Source organism: Schistosoma mansoni (genome assembly GCF_000237925.1).
Source record: "Schistosoma mansoni, WGS project CABG00000000 data, chromosome W unplaced supercontig 0272, strain Puerto Rico, whole genome shotgun sequence".
NCBI lineage: Eukaryota > Metazoa > Platyhelminthes > Trematoda > Strigeidida > Schistosomatidae > Schistosoma > Schistosoma mansoni.
The window spans coordinates 40765-59839 of record NW_017386024.1 but is presented as its reverse complement, the minus strand read 5'-3'; the positions used below and the strand labels follow the sequence as shown (position 1 = coordinate 59839).

The following is a 19075-nucleotide window of genomic DNA, read 5'->3' as shown; positions in this document are numbered from 1 at the left end:
ATCAATAGCTTTCTAAGTGTTCGACATTGGATGCTGACCACGTTGTTTAAGTGGACTTGTTTAACTGAAGGATTTCGGTCATGCATCCGTACCAGGTCACGTTTCAACTCGGCGTGGGACACTGCTCCTACGTTCACTAGTCAGCTTAGAATAAACGTTCCTCGATATATTGATAACGTATCAAATATATCTTTCCTACCTCTTCTCGTCTGACTTCTGATTTCCATTGGCCAAGAAGGTTTCGATTATAGAAGGTGCTACTGGTAGCTAATTGTAAAGTTAGAATACTAGTCGTATCCTCAATATAATTGGAGTCTTACCGAATAACCACCTGATTAACATGACGTTAACACTTATGTTATAGTTAGACAATATTTCCTAAAGTCTCTCATGGACGTAGTTCGCAATTTAGTTGCCGTATATCTGACTTCAATTAGGTCGTGTAGTGATTGTTATCGAAATATACATGCTGCAAATCCTCGCATGTAATTGTCGACTTAAACCGCGCTAGTGAACAACGGGATGAAAATAAGTTAAATACGGGAATAGATTTTGAATACACATATTTCATACACTAATTGATCTGGATAGACAGTCGAGGAAAAGAATCGAAGGAAATGAAGAGGAGAGGGCGAAGCTAAACGAGACGAAATGATATGCAGTGGAGAAGGCGAGTGAGCAAACTGGACTCAGCATTTATAGTCAGACCAAAATTAGTTAGACGCGTAATGAATAGGATAGGCAGTCGGCGCACACAAGATCATTGGAAAACAGTCAGGGTTAACAAGCGAATAAGTGACAGGGTGAAAATGTAGCTTGGGTAGAACGAACAAACTGGTCTGTCAAGATACCAAAATAAACTATATGGGCTTGACATAGTACCAACTACTGCAGCAAATTACGAGGGTGCATGTTCTGTTAGTCATAAATATCGTTAATAATCGACCAATGTAGGAAAATATTGCAGTCTGGTCTACTATGAGCTGACGTCATCCGGTGGTCAAGTACGTAACCTAGCACCCAGGAGGATGATAGTTTGAGTACATACAAGGGTAGATCTTTCGTCTGTAGAACTCACTCATACGATGCTCATTGGTTTAAAGTCACTCAGACATGATAAGAAAACAGAAGGATGGGTTAGTACACTTCCAAGTAGAATGTGGATTTTCCCTGGGAAACAAGCTGTAAGCACTAACAAAGGTCAAGCAACATACTATCCTGATTAGTGAAGACTAAGACAATATATTCAAACTCACGTTAGTAACCAGTGTTTACAATGAAAATAAGGTGCTATTCAAAATTCTTTGTGAACCTTAAATTAAGACTTAGTCGTAAACGAATATCATTGTTTACTGCACTAAATACAGAATTTGGCCAGCACGGTAGCCTTGAAAAAGGTCGCATTTTGTTTGCTTACGCCGAGGTCAGCCACCAGCAGTTGAACCGGTGAATTGAGTCGTTTTGAGGATGGAGGGTTAGAGTTTTGTTGCTAATGTCACAATGTCATAGGAGTTAAAAATCCACGGAGAGCTAGTTCGGCTAAAGAGTCCAGATTGGCTCTACTGGCAAAGATGCGTGAGGCAAAAGAGAAAGGAGAACGTCTTCGCATTGTAAGTAAATATGCAGCTTATTTCCTTTCAGGAAAAAGATGAGCAACCAGTGTACGAAACTGTTGACGAAGCAGAATATGCTGAGTTGGTTAGAAAACGTCTGGAAGATGACTGGATTGTTGATGACGGTTAGTTCTTTTAAAAGTGTTATATAGAAAGTAAAGCAATGTTTGTATTTTTTGTTTAAAAGAATGTAGATTCAAATTTAAAACTCATTGATTCCTGTTTTTTCTAGGAATCATTATTCAAATGAGAATTAGAATGGTTAACTTTAGCATACCTTTATTTATGAACACATTAGAACCGGTGTAATCGATGATGGAAGTAATTTATGCACTTTGGCTTAAGAAATATAGGTAGTCTAGAAAATAGATACTATGGTTTTTGAAAGTTGGGCGAGGATTGTAATATATTGTGACTCATCAGCTAGGCGATGTTTACTCTGGTTTTAGCTGTGTATATTATGTTTAGAATAACAAAAAATTGTTTCTGGAGTAGGTGTATTTGGGTTTAGGTTCGATAGCCAGTGGTTAAAATGCAGAATCTTGAACATTAAGTCAATACAGCTTTCCAAAATAACTTGTAATTGTAGACCTAAATACATTGGACTTTTGAGGTTTAATCTTTTTTCCTTTAATAATGCGATTATCTAGGAGTTTGAGAGAATTCAGTCAAATACAAAGTGACTGTTGGGTAAAGACTAGTCTAAAACCAACCCAAAATAGATTATCTGCGATGACTCTTCGGTTACCCAGGACTGACACTCCAAGTCAGTCAGACACTGTATCTATACAAGGTCAATTTTCATCTATTGGTTAATAATAACCATTCTTTTCATACTGTCAGGAGTGTTGTATTCTGTACTGGGATTCGCAATCCTCACTTAGGGCAGCCAATGCACAGGTTGATAAGTTTATAGATTATTATTTTTATTTGTAGACAGCTAAACGGGCAAGTCATGTATTTTAATATCAACGCCCTTGCATATCATAAAGCACGACACAGACTTGCTTGTTTCTCATTTTCATGAGTTACCCACGTCATAATATGTATTGATGTTTTCACCTTTAGCGAATCATAACAGCATTTACTAACACGGATACGTAGATATAACTACAGAAATTTGAGTTGGCTCAACTAGCATTGTCTGAGCAGTAGTTATTTCGAATCGAATTACATGAAATTGCTCACTAAAAACTATAACTCACCCATTACTTTTGTCCATCTATTGTTAGGTTCTCTGACTCGACACGTGTTTGTTTGTGACTTCAATATTTAATCTTAAGTCAGTAAATTAACAGCAATTTTCATGTTTAATTGGTATATAGAAGGTGGCGATTACGCAGAAGATGGCAGGGAAATATTTGACGATAACGATGAAGATGAAGAATCATATGATTCAAAACCGAAAGCGAAGAGCAAAATGTCATCTACGTCAATACCGAAGAAGAAACGGTTAAATCCTGATATCCGAGCTAGTGATTCAGCACCACTGCGTCCTCCTGTCGGGCGTGGTATTCGGAGTCTATTTGCTGCTTCCTCAGGTTCAAATTCTAGTAAGAAAAGAAAAGTGAGTTTCCTCTTGTATCATACTTGTAGATATCAGTTATACTTCCTTTCCCTATCCTCATAGGATCAGTTCATTATGCTTCATACAGGATTATCTTTATTGTACTTAAGTATTTTTCGCGTTGTATGCTTCTGTTCTTGCTTAGTGTTTGATAATGATTTGATAAATACATTTATTTGGCAAACAGTCAAAATCACGGCAGCATTTCAAATATATGGCCGAAAAATAATATAGTTGCCTCAACCAATGCCCACGACTGTCTGAAATTAACCCGATCGAATAATAAACCAGTTAAGTTTTTCATACAGTTGTGCCTTACTATCCAATTCAGTCACTAAGTCACTTTCCTTGAGTTGAACTGGCAGTTATGTAGAGGAAGAAGGCCAAAACTGATCAAAAAGCTATATTATTAGTGGTTGAATGATACGACTCATTAACAGACTAGACCAGATAAACATTTGACCGATCACCTCGGTTTGGTGAGTAATTTTTTCAAGTTAGCTTACTCATACTCATCTCATTTTGTCATCGTGCAGCTGCATGTGACCTGTATCCCCCAAATGCCCTGGTATGGCCGAGAGTGGAGAGGGCCCGCCCTCGAAATGTTTTCACACGGCCACGCGTATACAGCCTCTGCTAGGGAAGTCCTACTCACTGCCTTCTCGTGGCACCGGTGTTGTTTACGAGATTGAGAGGACGAAAAGTGAATGTCCAGTGCTTTAACCGGGTTGGTGAACACAGAAAGTCCACCTATGGGAGTTGGAAAATCCTGACTCCAAACCAATGGTGCACATGGGCTCCAGTATCCTGAGGGAACAAATGACGTGTGAGTCAATCGTTGGTCACCGGCTACCATGGGACTGCATCTCCTCACGATGCTCTACTGCCTTGTGGGTCAGACGTTTAGGTCAAAGGCTCAGAGTGTGGCTCCCTAAGAAAACCACCTGCTTCAGTTTGGGCACCTGGGCAGTATCATAGCCCTCATACAATTAAAATGAAATGACAATAATTACTGAATATACTACTCGCATTCCTTTTACAATTCAAATAACCCATACCTATTTGATAACATTCACTTCTATTTTTATTTTTTTGTACTACATCACTTATCCACCCTCTTCCATTCTCACTGCGTATTTTAACTTCTCAATGTATACAGCACCTCGCTGATGGTGGAAATTCTGTTCTATCTAAATAATCTCGAGTCACTAACTAGTCGAAAATTGAATGCTGCCACCGAATACGAATACTGAAACAGTCTTTTTGAAACCACATGCACCATTCAAACTGGCTTCGTTCAGCGTTCGCACACTAATGCAAATCGGACAACAGATAGGGCTAACTATGTCTTTAGAAGGTCTTAATATCGACGTCTGTTGTCTATACAAGATCCGTATTCAAGACTCAGGTGAAGTGCAAAATGTTACTTCAGGATTGGATTGCATCGGCACCTGAACTAATGATAGGGAGTGAAGTAGTTGAGCGTGTTGACTGCTTCACTTATCTTGGGAGTCTCATCAGCCCTTGTGGTCTGGTGTGTGACGAAATCTCAGCACGGATACAAAAGGCTCGTCTAGCTTTCGCCAACTTGCGCCATTTATGGTGTAGGCGAGATATCCGTCTAGCAACAAAAGGACGGGTTTACTTTGCAGCAGTCCGTTCCGTCCTACTTTATGTCAGTGAAACATGGCCGATAAGAGTAGAGGATATTCGTAGGCTACCAGTGTTCGATCATAGGTGTCTTCGACGCATTACTCGTATATCCTGGGACCACCGGGTAAGTAATGCAGATGTTAGGAAACGAGTACTAGGTAAGGATGGCAAATGGATTGATGAAGTAGTGAAACTTCATCAGTTGAGATGGCTGGGACATGTGTTACGTATGCCCAACCACCGACTGCCCCGACGTGCAATGCTTTATGGTGTAGGAGCAGGTTGGAAGAAAGCTAGGGGCGGTCAGACCAAAACATGGCATAAATCCATGAAGTCGCTGACAATTGGACTGGGCCATGTTGGTAGGTGTAGACTACCTGGTTGGGATTCGCGAGATGATAGAAACCGATGGTTAGAGACCTTGAATGACATGGCTCAAAATCGTTTGCAATGGCGAAGGTGCATCCACTCTTTGTGTTCTACGGAATTCTAATCTTCTGAATTCCTCATGTCCGTATCCTTTTTCTCTTTCCAAATTTATTTCACCGTATTATACTCCTTCAATAACATCTTCAAACCCTTATCTTTCACATAACACTTATACTCTTACTACTTCTACCACTATGGGATTTGAATTGACAACTTCATCTCTGTGCTAATGTGGTATGGCAACTCAAACTGATGTACGTACGTACGAAGTTCTACGTTGTAACTGACTGACTGACTGAAGTATTACAAATCCGCACTCCATCTGTTGCTTCAAAAGGCTTGTTTTACGTGAGTTTATTCGGGGACTCTGTGGCATCTTCTTCTGGTCTTGCTGGCCTCGGTGTTGCACCAAGCGCTAGAGCTGAGGCAGCACTAATCGACTGAATCCCCATTAACAGTCAGTTATGTGCTGTTAGATTAGGAATTTCCATCAAAGTGAGATGAAATCGGTGTGAGAAATGATATCTTTTCGTCATCTCCGCCTATGCAGCCCGGACGCGACCAAGGATGAGTTTTACTACCAGTTAGCTGTTCTCCAGAAAGTGCGTTTGACAGATATTGTGGTACTGGCCGGAGACTTGAATGCTCAGGTCGGACGTCTAGGCACAGAAGGTAGTCGTTTAGGTGGCTGATGGGGACTTGTTGGTCGCAGGTCAGATAACGGGGACCGTCTACTGCAACTGTGCACAAACCACAACCTGTTTCTGGCTAGCAGTAACTTCCGGCACAGTCATCGATGTGCCACCTGGCGTCCTCCCTCTGTATCTCAAGCCCTGACTCAGATTGATCACATCGCGATCAGCTACCGCTGGCGTGGTTGTGTACAAGACTGCCGCTCCTTTTGGAGTACCTATACGGACTCTGATCGTGCCCTGGTCTGCGCCAATCTTACCTTACTTTTCAATGGCCAACGAATTGGTCGTCATAAACAGATTGATGTCAGTAAGTTGGTTGCAACTTCTGTTGCAAGTATGTATCGAACCGAGTTAGCTTGTAGGCTAGCTACCATCCCACCGAAAAGTATAGATGAGCATTGGCTGCAGCTGCATGACGCCATGGAAATGACGAGTAAAGCCGCTTGTGGCTTTGCGAAATGTCCCGCTTATAAGCACTGGGTTTCTTCAGGCTTCTTACAACTCACCGAAGCCTGTCAGCCTACTGCGGGTGACCGTGAGTTTGACCACAAACAAAGGCTGTTACGTAATGAAATTGGGCAAAGTTTGCATAGGGACCGAGAAGCCTGGTGGTCGGAGCATGCTAATGATCTGGAAGCAGCAGCTGCATCTGATAACTGCCGGAAACTCTTTCAACCCATCCGAGCCACTGGCAGCAAGAGGTTGTGTGAGCGAAACAATCTATGGGGACGACGGGATGCCAATCAGTAACATTCATCGACATCTTGGACGATGGGTAGAGTTCTTTGAGGGGCAGTTCAACTGGTCTGCTGCTCCGGCAACATCGATCAGACTGTCCTGCCCTCCATGGCCGGTGACGACTGGTCCACCAAATGAGGCGTAAGTCCTCAAGGAACTCCAACTCTTGAAACGCTACAAATCACCGGGCCCAGATGATTTACCTCAGGCTCTTCTTAAAGATGGTGACTTTCTGGTTAAGGAACTGACGACATTGTTTACGAAGGTTTGGGAACTAGATAGTGTTCCAACATCATGGAACTAGTCGATAGTTGCCCCTATAATAAAAAAGAGTTTACATCGTTTCTGTAACAAATATCCCGGATAAGTCTACTTCCGATTGCGTCCAAACTGTTGGCTTCTGTCATACTTCATAGGTTGTTCAAAACCAGAGAAGGATTGACTCGCGAGGAGCAAGCTGGTTTTCGTTCTGGTCGAGAATATATTGATCATATCTTCACCCTCCGCCGAATGTTAGAACATCGTCATACTTATCACAGGCCAACAACCGTAGTGTTTCTGGACATCAGGTCTGCCTTCGATTCATAGGACAGGACTGTTTTCTGGAGTTGTCTATTGAAGAGGGGTGTGCCTGAAAAGTTTATTAACATCCTAAAGGCCCTATATACAAGCAGAGTGAGGGCATACAACCACCTTTCCCTATTGTTCCATCCAAGCAATGGGGCTAGGCAGGGTTGCCCAATCTCACCATTCCTCTTCAACTTTGACATCGATGACATTCTGGAAACGGCTCTGATGGATGTAAGTAATGGCGGTGTGAATCTGTTGTCTGGAGAAGGACTTCTTGATCTTGAGTATGTGGATGATATTGTCTTACTGTTTGATAATGCCCATGCCATGCAATCCGCACTTATTCAGTTAGCAATCAGTGTCCGTAGGTACGGTCTGTGATTTGCACCTTTGAAGTGCAAATTACTTCTACAAGACCGGCAGGATTCCAATCCTGTACTCACCCTGGGTAATGAGCAGATTGAAATAATTGAGAAGTTTGTGTATCTAGGTAGCTACATAAGTGCTGGTAGTGGCGTGAGTGATGAGATCGATTCACGTATAGTGAAAGCCAGAGCGGTTTATGCCGATCTGGACCATCTTTGGGGCCTCCGTGATGTCAGTCTGGCTGTAAAAGGTCAGATCGACAACGCATCGGTGAAAGCAGTTTTGTTCTATGCGTGTGAAACCTGGCCTCCGAGTTGAGGATGTTAGACGACTCTCTGTGTTTGATCATTGCTGTTTTCGAAGGATTACTGACATCCAGTAGCAACACAATGTTGGTAATGCAGAGGTTTGGTGTCGTGTGTTCGGTCACAGCGACGTTAATTCACTTGGTGTCACTATCTTGAAACATCGATTTCGATGGCTCGGAAGTGTTTTACGAATGTCATCCCAGAGAATTCTATGTCGTGCATTATTTGCTGACATTGAGACTGGTTGGAAAAGCGAAGAGGTGGTGAGTATATGACGTGGTGTCGTGGTATGAAAGAAAACTACAAAGGGCTAGCTTCTGTTGGTCCTTCATGAAACCCTGGCTGGGGTCCGACAGATGGTGCAACACAGTGGCTAGAGACGTTATCAGATATAACTCGGAATAGAAGCCAGTGGCGATCCTGCTGTAACCTTCTCTTACTTTCTTCATAAAGAGTGGTTGTAACTTCCCTAACTGAAAGAATTCTTTCCGGTTGTAACTTTCCGTTTCCCCCATTATTATTATTATTATTATTATTATTATTATTACTACACTTCCACACACCAATCTATGGTCGTTATTGTTCTTTCTTTTTTTTCTTCCCTCTTATACGCACGTTATATTCTTTTTCTCCTCCCATTCTCATTGTTATTGTGTGGCACATATATATCTGGTGCCCCCATGTACTGATATTTATGTGTTCAAATAAAATAAACAAAATAATAAATCCCATATAGTACATCAATTGGGGACAGAAATCAAGTCGAAAGAACAGAAAAATGGGAAATTTGTAAGTGGAGCACACATCAAGACTATTGGAAGATTTTTTCACTAAGTCTCAAAGTCACCTAACTCTTTATCACGTTTTTTAAGTCAGTGGTTCACTTTCCTATCATTTTGTTTCTTGATAGACTACAGACTCGTTTCCCCCAAAGTTTAATTATGACTTAGGTAAATATACGTCCCAGTCACTTCAGATCAAGAAAAGAGACCAATTCGTCTAAACGTTAAGTAGGATCTAAAATTTATATTATGGTTTTCATCTGTTTCAAAGGCTTCTGTGAGACATGAATGGACTCAACTCTTACCACAACCTAAAGTTTATGGTAACTCAGTTTCAATAATTCTAGTAGACCAGAATATTATCTTTAGTCTGCTATTAAAAAAGTTCTGGATTGATGTAACCTCTTGTATACACACTTGTTTATCCCTTGGTAACTATTATCATTGCTTTATAAATTCCTTGAGGATCATAACGCATAAATTTGTGTTCAGAATGTGTGATCACAAAGCCACGTACTATGACTCATGTATTATCATCACATAAGTTTAATCTAAAGGTGACTTCGTAGTTGTTGTTGCCAGCTAAATCTTGTAGTTTTTAGGTTTTATTTTAATGGTTAATCACTGCGTCCTGTTTTAGGAGTAGTTAAAGGTGTCTAAAGGCTCCAACTTTCAACCACCAGCTCGCAGGTTCGAGTCCTGTATCACCTACTTCGGTTTGGACAGTGAGGTAGAATCACTAGTTTTCACACTTACTTATGGCTCAGACCCAAGTACACAAATACGTGCTTTGAGAGTTTTAGTACTGTATAACAATTTTTGTATATGTTGACCAGAAACAACAACTCAAAATGCAAACCATCAAATATATTCCAATATTGTAGCTAACGGCATGCAAACAAATTATCGCTCCCTATCTTCTACATTTTATTGATTCCAGCTTTTTGTGTTGTATACTTCGGAAAATTCTTACAGTGACTTCCGGCTAGCATACAGTTTAATCGCTCCCATTATAATTGGAATATTCATTGATACTTTCTTGTTTTGTTTCATACACAATTGGTTCTCACTTAATCTCATACACCAAGATGCTCGATTTTCTTTAATTTAAATGACTATCCGCTGTTGCAGTTGGTGGATAGGTGATTTTGTTATTATTCACTCAGTTTGCTCAGTATATTATTACCCAAACTCTTACATAACTTTAGAGTTTTTTTCATGTTTGACTTACTTCTTTATGAATATAATATTTTCAATATCAGACTGTATTCATTTACTCACTTGTCATTCACTCTATTTGCAATGTTTAGGAAATGAAAGATCTCTCTGTGGACCCTAACCTAGATGATTTGTTAGCAGAATTAGAATCATCTGTAACAGAACCTAAACCTCATCACCATAACCCTGATAATTTATCGCGAAAAAGTTTCGTAGCTTCAAAACGAAACTCTGGAGTACATGGCAATGTGGTAAATACACCTACCCCTTTGAAACGTCGTTCACCCGAACGGCCAGAACAGCCTATTCACACACCTAGCGGGTCTCGTCTAAGACTTCCCTTAGTATCTGAAAAGAAGCATTCTTCACAGACTCCACTTGATCAGAGATCACGTAACCCTTTCTCATGTCGCGAGCTTACAGGAACAGAGCCGAAAATGAAGCACAGTAAACCACAAGTTACTGGAGGTACAGCAATACATAACTGATGTTTTTTATGTGAAAAATATTTTTATTGCTTTATATTTTATAAACAATCTTCATCTCCCTTAAAGGAGCTTCGAAAGAAGCCTCCGAACAAACCGTCGAGATTATTTTATTACAACTATCGAGAGTCTTACGAACGTGTCTTTTCTTGTTAATGCCTTTCACACTCTCGATGTCCAACTATTGAGTAAATTGGAGTTGTTCAGTTGTTATTACGTGACCATAGTGTACCGCTTCTTAATCAGGTGTAAGTCAAAATGGTAGGAGTAATTATGATTTCCCAAGTGGGATATGTATGTCACATCAGTCGTTATTTGTTTTACCACGTATTTCTTTCCAATCGTTTACCTCAACTAGTGTCTTGATTTTGTTAGCATCGAAATATTCGTTGAAATATTCACTTTTTATTAAATAGTTTTAAAGAACATTATTCCTTTTTAATTACACCTTAAATATCTTTGTTTTTTGCAATTATTAAATTCCTTCTGTATGTATTTTACAACTATTCGCTAATTTACTTTTTAGCTGACAAGTGTAGCCCTTGTTGTTCAAATGCTGCGAAATAGTTTATCATTGCGTTTTAAGATATTCCTTCATGCGGTTTGTGAGCACCAAATTACTGTTAGGTACAACCTAATCCTGTGGATAGATTTATAGTTTCACGGGGTGGCCAAATATTATTCGCAGATAAAAACTGCTTCTCTAAGGGTAACTGGTTGACATTATGATAGTTTAATATCATAATAGCCCTTATTCATGTCACTGGAGAAACCGTATGACTTTAGATACTAGATGAAAGCTGTTACTCAGTAGTAGCGTGGTGTTTACTTGAATTGTAATAATTAGAACCTAAAGAAATTATCAATTTTTCAGCTATTTCACTTCCAACCGAAGAGGCAACATCGATGGTTTCTGAAGTAGATGAGACCAATTTTTCGGAAGATTTTGAAATGGAGATGATACCAAAAAATATTCAACCTGCCGTTCAGCCACCAAAATCAACAAGTGGATCAAATATGCAATCAACAACTAGTGTAACTGCTAACTGGTTAACTGAAGAAAATCTAGCTAAAGCTGATGAAACAACTTGGATAGATGAAACTAGTCCAGTTTCATTTCCTCCTTCATCAAACAAGGGAAACATTCTTTACTTTTATTGGTTTGATGCTCATGAGGATTTCAAACAACTACCAGGTATGCTACGGTCTTAAATAATTTGTCTAGCCATTATAAATACAAATAATCAATTTTATCTAATATCTTTGCATATATTTCTGTTTGAGGGTTGATTGTAATACTAAGCCTACGTTTTAGATAAATCAAGATTAACTTTGAGTTATGTCGTTCGAGTTGTATGTAGAGTATCTCTTCACTGCTTAGTTTTGGTGCAGCATTTATATTTTATTTGTGACTCCGTTCTCGCATCCAGTAGAACAGACCACTCAACATGTGTGAAAATGAATTAACGTACAAACATTAGTGAGAACATTACATTACATACATACATACTTACTTACGCCTGTGACCCTCTTCTAAGCAACTCTTTCCCGTTACTATTCATCCTTTTCATATCTTCTTTTGTTTCCCGACGTCATGTTTTCTTCGGAGTTCCTCTTTTCCGCTTACCTTTAGGATTCCAAGTTAGGGATTGCTTCGTGATGCAGTTTGGTGATTTCCGTAATGTACGTTCTATCCACTTCCAAAGTCTTTCTAATTTCCTCTTCAACTGGAAGCTGGTGTGTCCTCTCCCACAGAAAACTGTTGCTGATGGTATCCGCCCAAAGAATATTGAGTATCATGAGTAGACAACTATTTATAAATACTTTTACTTTCTTGATGATGGTTATAGTAGTTCTCCACGTTTCAGCTCTATACAGTAGGACTGTCTCGACGTTCGTATTGAAGATTCTGACTTTGATATTAGTTGACAGTTGTTTCGAGTTACATATGTTCTTCAATTGTAGGAATGTTACCCTTTGCTAATCCCCAGTCACACATCACTGCATCATATTCTCCTTCTTTGTCGATGATGCTGTCAAGGTACGAAAATCTTTACACCTATTCCAAAGCTTCACCAAGTGTGATTGGGTTGGTGTTCTCCGTGTTGTATTTGAGGATGTTGCTTTTTCCTTTGTGTATTTTGAGGCCTACTGCCATAGAGGCTGCTGCTACACTGCCAGTCTACACCTGCATTTGTTGGTGTGTACGGAATAGAAGAGCTAGTTAATCTGCGAAATTCAAATCATTTAGTTACATCCAAGCTGCCCATTGTATTCCGTGCTTCCCCTGAGGTGTAGAGGTCTTCACAATCCAATCAACCACCAGAAGAAAGAGGAGTGGGGAGAGTAAACAGCCTTGTCTGACTCCGGTCCTCACTTGGAATGCATCTGTCAGCTGTCCTCCATGAACCACATTGCAGTGTAGTCCGTCGTATGAATTCCGGATGATGTTGATGATCTTTTCAAGTACACCATAGTGTCAAAGAAGGTTCCATAAGGTTCTTCGATCCACGCTGTCATACACCTTCTCATAGTCAATGAAGTTGATGAATAGTGACAAGTTCCATTCCATTGATTGTTCAACGATGGTCCGTAGTGTCGCGATTTGGTCTGTGCATGACTGACCCTTACACAATCCGTTTTGTTGATCCCAAAGTTGGGCGTCCACTGAATATTTCATTCGATTGGACAACACTTTTGAAAACCTTTCCTGGTACCGATTGTAGTGTGACGCCTCCGCATTTCTCACATTTGTTCAGATCTCCTCTCTTTGATATCTTCATTCCAGTCTGTCGGAACTTGTCCTTCTGTAGTGTCGGTTGCTATGCTAAGCCCACATAGCTTATTCTAACTTCAGAACAGGTCAATTTATCCATTTTTCTGGAGTCACATTTTAACCTTGCTATTTATTCGCTTGTCAACCTTGACTGCTTTTATGTAAGCATATGGGTGTGCATTTCTCATCTTACTCACCACATATCTGTCACTTATTTTTGTTCGACTACAAATATCGATCCACGCTTAACTAATTTGAGTTGGCTCACTCGCCTTTTCCATTGTGTTTCATTTCGTTTTGCTTCAGTTTTATTTTGGCCACAACCAGGTGGTGGTGACCTGGAGCTATGTCAGCTCCTCTCCTGCTTTTCACGTCTTCCATTGAACTTCCGAATCTCTTAGTGATGCAAATGTGATTGATCTGGTTCTCTGTGGTGGGATCCGATGAGAGCCATGTAGCTTTGTGTATGCGTTTGTGGGGGGAACATTTAGCTACCTATAACAATTTTGTTGAAGGCACATAAATCTACAAATCTCTCACTATTTTCCTTCCTTTCTCCCAGTCCATTTCGTCCCATAATATCTATGTACCCGGTGTCGTCTCTCCCGACTTTGGCGTTTGTCTCCCATTAGGATGGTCAGGTCCTTTCTTGGGCACTTCTCTATGATTGCTGAGGGCATAGCACTGAATAACATTCATCGTGACTCCCTCCTTCTTTGTTTTAAATGATGCTTTGATGATCCTGGATCCATAAGATTCCCACCCAATAAGTGCGTTTCGTGCTTCTCTGAACAGCATCAGAGCATCTTCTTGAGTGTGTGGATTATTTTCCTCTTTGTGACCAGAGTCCAGTAGCATCTCCCCCGTATCTAGCCCTTCCTGTCCAACTTGTGTCCAATGGGTTTCGCTGATTCCGAGCATTGCCAATTCGTATCTCCTGATTTCCGTAGCTATTTGACTGGTCCTCCTAATCTCTCACATTGTTCGGACGTTCTGTGTACCTATAAAAATTGTTGCCCTGGTTGTTAGAAGGGACATCGGCCGCGTGACTTACGAAGGATCATTCTGAGGCGTCACAATTCTTACTTCAACTTGGAATGCAGAGTTTAAATGGTTTAATTTGTGTAATCTGGTTGGCGATTTTTAGCAGGACTTTTTTCTACGTATAGAGACAAAAAAGATTTAGGATAATTAACAGACAGGGAAAAGTAAATGGTCACATTTTTAGTTATTATAGTGTGTAGAACAATCACTAGCACATACGAGGCATTGATTTTCAGTCACTCTTTAGAACATCTTGTAACTATGACTTGTGTTGACCACTTTTAATTACCAATTAATTTATATTTTTACTTATTGAGTATCATTTAGAAAAGTGTTTAGCAAAAAATAAATAAAGTTTGGAATCACATCAAATGTATCTGATTTCTGTAGGATATCCTTCACAATTATTCACCGGCTTCACTGGGTCTATATACTCACTAAATTTGACCCAACCAGTTTGTGTCAGCTGTTATTTATTGACTGTGTTATGGTTGTTTTTTCAGTGTAACAATCTATTTCTTCATGTATTTCTTACTGTTTCAGGCATTGTTTACCTATTTGGCAAACTCTATGATCACTCGAAGTCTGGGACTTATGCCAGCTGTTGCTTGCGCATTAAAGACCTTGAAAGACGCATATTTTTACTACCGCGAACATCATCGGTTAGTTATTTGTTTTTAAGAACAGGATAGCTATTTTTCCAACCAACTGTATTTCACCTACCGCTTATATCATAAGGCAATAGTCCAGTTGATCGACCTCTACTAACTTGGATGCTTCGTTGTTAGGTCTTCTTGTACCATAAAGTTAGAAAGCTGTATAACTCTTTGGGATCTGTGTTGATGTATGAATAACTTCATTGTGGTGAACATCTGACATATAGTTCATGCTTTCGTTTGTACTGACGTGTAACAAGAGTGATGTTTACCTAAGGTAACCATTGTATCGATTTTTGTGGTCTTCCTTTGTTCGGAGATAGAATCATAAAAAACATCATCTCTATAATTGACTCTAAAGCGTTCTCTGATAGACTTCAATAAAATATCATTTTTCACTACTCAGGCAACCAGTAAGCATCACCTGACTGGAAGTCTTAGATGTAACGTGATCCCTTTGACTAATTCTGTAAATTATCTCACTGGATGTAAACATAGCATTTAGATTCACAAATGTATGCTATATTATCTCTGCTCTCATTCAAGATCTAAGTCTAGAATACTTCTTTAGTAAGTCAACGAGTAAATGCCGAAATTTTGCTTATGGAACAATTTTGTAGACCTATTGCTGTAAATTGGGTTTCTGAGCTGTCTTATCAAGGAAGTATATCTTGCCATTGAAGAAAACTATCTACTTAATTTTAACGTAAGAAGAGGCTCTTAGTGCTTTTGATAATCTGACATATACTTTTATTTTTTAATTAAAAAAATAGTTTCCTTCTGGTTTTATTGTCATTTATTTATTTTCAGCCTGAAAATGGTGATATTCCTACTGTTAAGGATGTTTACATGGAGTTTAGAGATTTGACTTCACAGTATAAAATTGGAAAGTTTAGGTGTAAAGTAAGTATGCTCGTTTATGTTTAAAACTTCTGCTCTTGTACTTTTGTAAATGATAAGTATGAATGTGTAAATGATATTTTAAGTGTCTACCTTGATGTCTTCCATTACTATGTTGGACCGTCTTTCAAATGCATTGGATCTGCGTTCATTTAAAAGATGTTTTGTAATTTTCCCATTAAAGTTTATCAATAATATGACTAGCTTTTTACATTCAGCTGGGATTTTGTTCATGGCAAGCATGAAATAAAATTATGTCATATCCATACATCCGTCTAAATTCCGTTATATTAATGTCAATTGCTCTTTAGTTATTTCATTATCATTCATTGTTTTGGGTGTCCGAAATCCATTTTGAGTCTCTTCATTTAATTAGCTAACTGTAAACAGAACCCGATAACTTGACGCTCGAGTCATTCCCTATCTCTCAGATGCTTTTAGGATGTAACTTGATGTGTGTCATGTATATTGAAAAATTTAAAGCGATTTATTTGAGGAGAACGAGTCATGTGTTGTCCATAAAACTACTGGTTACTAGAGACCATCCTGTCCGTAATCATGTCAGATCCAAGATCTTTTTGATGCACGATTGACAATTTAAACCTCCTATCTTTGAGGGGATACATACCCTTTTAGGAAATAAAGGCATAGAGATCTAGTGCTTCAATGAAGGAATTTAGCACTGAACTGTTTTCAATGTGATTAATTACCGAGTAGAATCAGATAATATAGATTGATTTTGTTTAATTTTTTTCCTGTAAATTTATCATTGTGTATATCTTCACAGTACAGATGTGTTGTCTTGGTCTATTGCTTTTCATAAACTATTCACTTTGGCATTTAAGATTGGCTGAGTCGACAATTTGTTTCGTTCGTTGTATCGATACATCTTCCCTATTGTTTCAGACCACTGAGAAACGCTATGCTTTCGAATATGCGGACGTGCCAGAAACAAGTGACTATTTAGAGGTCCGTTATGCTGCGTCATACTCGGCTTTGCCAGCGGATCTTCAAGGAAAAACCTTCTCTCACATTTTTGGGACGAACACCTCTTTGTAAGTCTTTTCTATTCACAGTTGACTTCTAACTATGACGCGCGTGCAATCGTATCAATAGATAGGTATCATAGATTTTCTCACTACCTCTTATATCTCGATTTAGAGATTAATTATAATCCTATTTTTATGTATATACCTTATAGTAAAAGTCGCCTTCATTCAAAATCCCCCCTCTCTAAGATTGTATCTAATACTTAGAATTTTAACATGCAATATAGACTCCATCTACCTTCTGGTAAAAGGTCAGATTTTGAGTAATTAGTTTTCATTTACCATAAGTGAAATATTCTAATCTGGTTATGATTGTAAATATAACACTACTCAGTTTGTTATATCGATCTCCCAGATTTTGATAATGACAAAAAATTTGCAAATCGAATGTATGACAATGTTATGTGTTCTAGTCTACCACTATCGATCGTTTTCACCAATGATTTTCCGATAATTATATTTGAAAAACGTAACACATTAAACTAGTAAAGGTTTCGTACTTGAATTTGAGCCACAATTTTTATATGAGAGCTAATGATACTGCCCAGCCAATCGAACTTTTATACTTACTTACTTACGCCTGCTACCCCTCGTCGAAGAGCATAGGTCGCTCACCAGCATTCTCCATCCATCTCTGTCCTGGGCAATCGTTTCCAGTTCTTTCCAGTTAACATTCATCCTTTTCATATCGGCTTCTATTTCCCGGCGTAGTGTGTTCGTTGGCCTTCCTCTTTTCCGCTTCCCTTCCGGATTCCAAGTTAGGGATTGAGTCGTGATGCACATTTGTGATTTCCTTAATGTATGTCCGATCCACTTCCAACGTCTTTTCCTAATTTCCTCTCCAGTTGGAAGCTGGTTTGTCCTCTCCCATAAAACGCTGTTGCTGATAGTATCCGGCCAATGGATGTTGAGTATTTTGCGTAGACAACTATTTATCAATACTTGTACCTTCCTGATGATAGTCGTAGTAGTTCTCCACGTTTCAGCTCCATACAGTAGGACTGTCTTGACGTTCGTATTAAAGATTCTGACCTTGAAATTGGTTGAGAGTTGTTTTGAGTTCCATATGTTCTTCAATTGTAGAAATGCTGCCCTTGCTTTGCCAATCCTCGCCTTTACATCCGCATCCGATCCTCCTTGTTTATCAACGATGCTCCCCAGGTACTTGAATGTTTCCACCTCTTCCAGAGTTTCGCCATCAAGTGTGATTGGGTTGGTGTTCTCCGTGTTGCATTTGAGAATCTTGCTTTTTCCTTTGTGAATGTGGAGGCCTATCGATGCGGAGGCTGCTGCTACATTTGCGGTCTTCGTCTGTATTTGTTCGTGTGAATGAGAGAGGAGGGCTAGGTCATCTGCGAAGTCCAAATCATCTAATTGATTCTGAGCTGTCCATTGTATTCCGTATTTCTCGTCAGATGTCGAATTCTTCATAATCCAGTCAATCACTAGAAGAAAGAGGAAGGGGGAGAGTAGACAGCCTTGTCTGACTCCGGTCCTTACTGGAAATGCATCTGTCAGCTGTCCTCCATGCACCACTTTGCAATGTAGTCCATCGTATGAGTTTTGGATAATGTTGACAATCTTTTCAGGAACTCCATAGTGTCGAAGAAGTTTCCATAATGTCCTCCTATCCACGCTGTCAAACGCCTTCTCATAGTCGATGAAGTTGACGTATAGTGATGAGTTCCACTCAACTGATTGTTCGACGATGATCCGTAGTGTCGCAATCTGGTCTGTTCACGACCGATCCTTACGGAATCCAGCCTGATGATCTCAAAGTTGGGCGTCTACTGCGTCTTTCATCCGATTCAGCAGCACTCTGTTGAAAACTTTTCCTGGTACTGATAACAAACTGATGCCTCTGTAGTTTTCACATTTGCTCAGATCTCCTTTCTTTGGTATCTTGATGAGATATCCTTCTTTCCAGTCCGTTGGCACTTGTTCCTCTTCCCATATCTTCTTGAATAGAAGGTGAAGCATGTTTGCAGTTACTTCAATCTCTGACTTCAGTGCTTCTGCTGGTATATTGTCAGGTCCTGCCGCCTTCCCACTTTTGATTTGTCTGATGGCCATCTTGACTTCTTCGATCGTTGGTGGAGTGACATCTATAGGAAGGTCAGTGTGGGCTGCTTCGATGTTCGGTGGATTCAATGGGGCTGGTCTATTCAGCAGTTCCTCGAAGTATTCTGCCCATCTTTTCCTCTGTTCTTGAATCTCAGTGATTGT

The 19075-nt window shown here is 39.6% G+C and overlaps 1 protein-coding gene across 1 annotated transcript in view; it reads left to right on the top strand.

Moving 5' to 3' along the window:
- Positions 1 to 1620: 1620 nt before the first annotated feature.
- The window catches only part of Smp_178260 (DNA polymerase alpha catalytic subunit,putative), a gene marked incomplete at both ends in the record, with an annotated part of 45165 nt that continues 27710 nt past the window's right edge, over positions 1621 to 19075 (top strand). The window contains 7 exons of the mRNA XM_018790945.1: positions 1621 to 1738; positions 2939 to 3180; positions 10032 to 10407; positions 11299 to 11619; positions 14788 to 14906; positions 15711 to 15803; positions 16707 to 16855. Of these exons, the coding sequence (XP_018645831.1) occupies positions 1621 to 1738; positions 2939 to 3180; positions 10032 to 10407; positions 11299 to 11619; positions 14788 to 14906; positions 15711 to 15803; positions 16707 to 16855 (1418 nt within the window). The remainder of the gene's footprint in view (positions 1739 to 2938; positions 3181 to 10031; positions 10408 to 11298; positions 11620 to 14787; positions 14907 to 15710; positions 15804 to 16706; positions 16856 to 19075) is intronic.